We start from the raw sequence: 4,029 nt of genomic DNA on the forward strand, positions 1-4,029 counted from the left end.
CCAGAGCCGAGGGACGCGTTCCCAGCCTGGCGGGGCAGCCTTCTCTGAAGCCTTGCTGTGGTTTTGATCCAGTAGAGTGTGGGCTGCTCCTGGCAGCTACAGGATGAAGTCGCCTCCCTGCTGTATGTCTCTTTCTTCCCAAGCATCTTTGGAGGAACCAGGGAGTAGCACATCCTTGGGCTCCCTGAACTCCAGTGTTTTCTCCAGCGAGGAAGAGCAGGGGCCCCTGCTGCAGAAGGTCGTTCCCCCCTTGGACTGCTTTACTATCAATGTAGGAGGCAGCCGCTTCGTGATGTCCCAGCAAACTTTGTCATGCTACCCTGACACCCGGCTTGGCAAACTGGCCGTAGTGGTCTCTGCTGCCCGGGATGTGGCCTCTGGCCTCCTTGAGCTCTGCGATGATGCCAACCTTGTGGAGAATGAGTACTTCTTTGACCGGAGCTCACAGGCATTTCACTACATCCTGAATTACTACCAGACAGGGAGGCTGCATGTGATGGAGCAGCTTTGTGCACTCTCCTTCCTGCAAGAGATCCAGTATTGGGGTTTGGATGAGCTCAGCATTGATTCCTGAGACCGGTGAGTTGTTGCAAGATAAGTTGTGTGGGATAATGGGCTGGGTGAGCTGAGCATTGATTTGCATTCAGGGACACTCAGGTGAGAGATCCTGCAGTGGGGATAGGTGAGGTAGCAGAGCATTCAAAAAGTGTACTCAAAGCTAGGTGAGTTCAGCCCCAAGTTCTGCTCTAAAGATGAAGAGATGTCAGAAATGGGAGGAGATGTTGGGTGAGGTCAAGATAGTGAAAACCTAACAGGTCTGGGTTGTCCTATACTGGCTTCAGACTGGCCCTGGAAGCTCAAAATGTTTGAAGAGGACAATGCCGGAGACAAAAAAAAGGTTGTGAAAGGAGAGATGCTTCTTCAGTCACTCGGTTTGTGGTTATCATAGTTAGAGGGATTGGATGTGGAGTCAGGCATGATGCTGGGAGGGTTTGGATCCTCCCTACCCCACACTTGTCATTTTGAAGGATTTCCAAATCGAATCTGGAGAGGCAGAAGGGGGTGTTGGTCACCTGCCAGGCTGAGTGTGGGTGGCATGGCTCCAGGAGGAGCCATGATAGGAAGCATCACACGTGGATGTAGCAGCTTACAGGGAGGGGGCAGCAACAGCGGGAACATAGCTCGCTGGAGACAAATTGTAACAGGCAGTTTAGGAACGAGGTGGGTTTTGACTGAACCACCCCCAGGGTGTTTCTGTTAATTCTATTTGCAGTTAATTTTAATTTTTCCCACCATTTTTAATGTTACTGGTTTGGGTTTTAGTGTTGAATACATGAATTTTCTAAAGGGTGGGACTGCTATTTATCTAAAGGGGTTACATCAAAATTATTAGACTGAAACAAACATGCAATCCCAGCCCAAAGGTATACTAGAGTTACCCAACCCCAGCATGGCTCAGCTCTGCATCTGAGAGGGCTGGAGCCTAGTTTTCATCCATTTCTTCCTTCCCTGGTAGGTGGAAGTGAAAGCTCCTACTTTGGTGATTTAAGGAGCTACAGACCTTTTCAGCGCATGCAGTGCTAATTGTGTATCAAATGAAGGCAAAACTGCATAACCTCTTTGTCTAAGACTTGAGCTTTGCAGCAGTCAAGAAGTACAGATATGGAAGAAAAAGATACGTCTTTTAGTGTACTTTGGATATGTTTTTGTTTTCATGAAATTTTTCTGTAAATATATTCTTGCTCTGACAAAACACTCTACTATGTATTTACAGTCTGTAGCTCATCACAAATGCTTGTGCACTTTGTGTGAGGACCCATATATTTCAAGACAGAAAGATACCTTGTCATCTGAGTGTGTATTAATCAGAATTTTGTCCATGAACTGCATGACTGTTATTATGCCTTCAGTTTTAGTATTGCAAATACACACAGGTATAATTAAAAAAGCAATATAATTAATCAAATTGAGAAGTATTTAGAAACAGAGGGTCTGGTTGTGTCAGGATTACTTTCAAGAAAGTATGTTAGTTGTGCAGCAGATACCACTGAATTCAACATGGTCCATCTAAAAACACTATCAGAATAAATTTACTCTATACATAGTCTCACTGAAGTGAAATTTGGGAACAGAAGTATCTCAGGTCAACAGCAACAGGCTGCAGGGTCTCAATTAATAAAATCTTCGACCATTGCTTGACATTGGGATATTCTGAGCTCACATAAGGTATACTTTAATGTGTATTTGTATGACTTGCATAGTAGAGGATAAGAAAAGCATATGCGTATTAGTATTAAAAATCTCTTGGGTGGGGGTGGGGGGGTGTTGGTTCCTGTGCAGGTACTTCAGGAGAAAAGAGCTGAGTGAAGCCTTAGACATCAAGAAAGATGCAGAAGAACTGGATGCCCAAGATGAAGAAGAGGACTTTTCTGGTAGTATCTGTCCCAATGTCAGACAGAAACTTTGGGAAGTTTTGGAAAAGCCTGGTTCCTCTGCAGCAGCCAGGACTTTTGGCACTTTGTCCATGGCTTTTGTTGTTGTTTCCATTGCCAATATGGCTTTGATTTCGGTAGAGCTCAGCTGGCTGGCACCACCGCTACTGGATGCCCTAGAGTACCTGTGCATTGCATGGTTCACAGTGGAGTTTGTTCTGAGGTTCCTGTGTGCACGAGATCGATGTCGCTTCCTAAGGAGTGTGGCCAACATCATAGATCTCCTTGCTATTTTGCCTTTCTACATCACCTTGCTGGTGGAGAGCCTGTGTGGTGGGGAGAGTTCCCAAGAACTAGAGAACGTGGGACGCATTGTCCAAGTGCTGAGACTGCTCAGAGCCCTGCGGATGTTGAAGCTGGGAAGACATTCAACAGGTACTTTGGCCATGGCAGTGGTACTTCTTGGTTTTGCTACCAGCAACAGTTGTCCCGGGGCACAGCCCTCCATGTTGTGTGCATTTCTGCCTAACCTTTTTTATACATTCTGTTAGCAGTAGCAACTTGTGAAAGTTTCACTTTTGAATGTTATAATTGAGCGACAAGAGCCTTAAATTTTAGCTCTTCATGAAGCCATTGTTTATTGGTTTTGCATAGAACATTTACAAAAACAGACCCTAAAGTTGCATGCTGTAAATCATCCACCAGTCATTCACAGTGTCATAAATTTACAAACCTATGTTTGAGTTGATTTTATTAGGGAAGAAGTGGAGCTCATTAGCCCACATTTTTGTATTATCCAAGGCCCACTAATGACAGCTGTAACACTTTTTCTTTTGTTTAAAAGTATATGCAAAGAAATGTATCATGATTTTGTTTACATTATAGATTCTGAAAGTGGAGAATGTTTCAAGAAACCTGAAATCTTTGCAGGTGGTGGGTTGAGGGGCTGTCTGGCCTCACTGAACCCACTGGTATCTCAGTGGTATGTGGGGCCCAGCTGGGGGCTGCTTATCAAGTTGGACCACAGAGCATCAGTGGTGGGTTCAGTCAGCATTCACCCATTGGTGTGGGGCCCTTCATGTCCAAGCGATCCTGACAGGTCAGCAGACAGATGGATGAACAGCAAGCAGGTGTGGGGTGAAAGGTGAAATGCATTTCTGAGATTTGTTCACTCTCTCTGGTGAAAGGAAGGCATAGGAGGTAATATTTTCCAGTAGGAATTTATCAGAGGAAGCTGGAAGTGATTGGAAGGTGTTGCATTTCCTCTTGCGTTTCTGCGTTTTTTATTACTACTTCATGATGTGCATGCCTGGTTATATGAAAGAATAAAAACTGTACTCCCACCACACCATGTCCATGCCATGATATTGTCCAGGCATTTTCAAAATTATTTAATTATGTTCCCACTTAAATCAGTGCAGAATGTGGTGTTGAATTTGACAGGAGAAATGCTCAGCCAACACTTGGAGCTTTGAAAAATCAGATCCTAATAATAAATCATGGTCTCTGTCCTGCACTATTAGCCTTTTCTGAAGATTGTGATACCTTTCTTACAATGCACCCAATGTACCCTTCCAGGATTTCCAGCCATGAAGCA

The 4,029-nt window shown here is 44.6% G+C and overlaps 1 protein-coding gene across 1 annotated transcript in view; it reads left to right on the forward strand.

The window, feature by feature from the left end:
- Window positions 1-103: 103 nt before the first annotated feature.
- KCNV1 (potassium channel, subfamily V, member 1) overlaps window positions 104-4,029 on the forward strand; it is an 11,553-nt gene continuing 7,627 nt past the window's right edge. Inside the window, 2 exon segments of the mRNA XM_009084737.1 lie at window positions 104-579; window positions 2,341-2,867. Coding sequence (XP_009082985.1) covers window positions 104-579; window positions 2,341-2,867 — 1,003 coding nt within the window.

Source organism: Acanthisitta chloris, unplaced genomic scaffold, assembly GCF_000695815.1.
Source record: "Acanthisitta chloris isolate BGI_N310 unplaced genomic scaffold, ASM69581v1 scaffold6241, whole genome shotgun sequence".
Classification (NCBI taxonomy): domain Eukaryota; kingdom Metazoa; phylum Chordata; class Aves; order Passeriformes; family Acanthisittidae; genus Acanthisitta; species Acanthisitta chloris.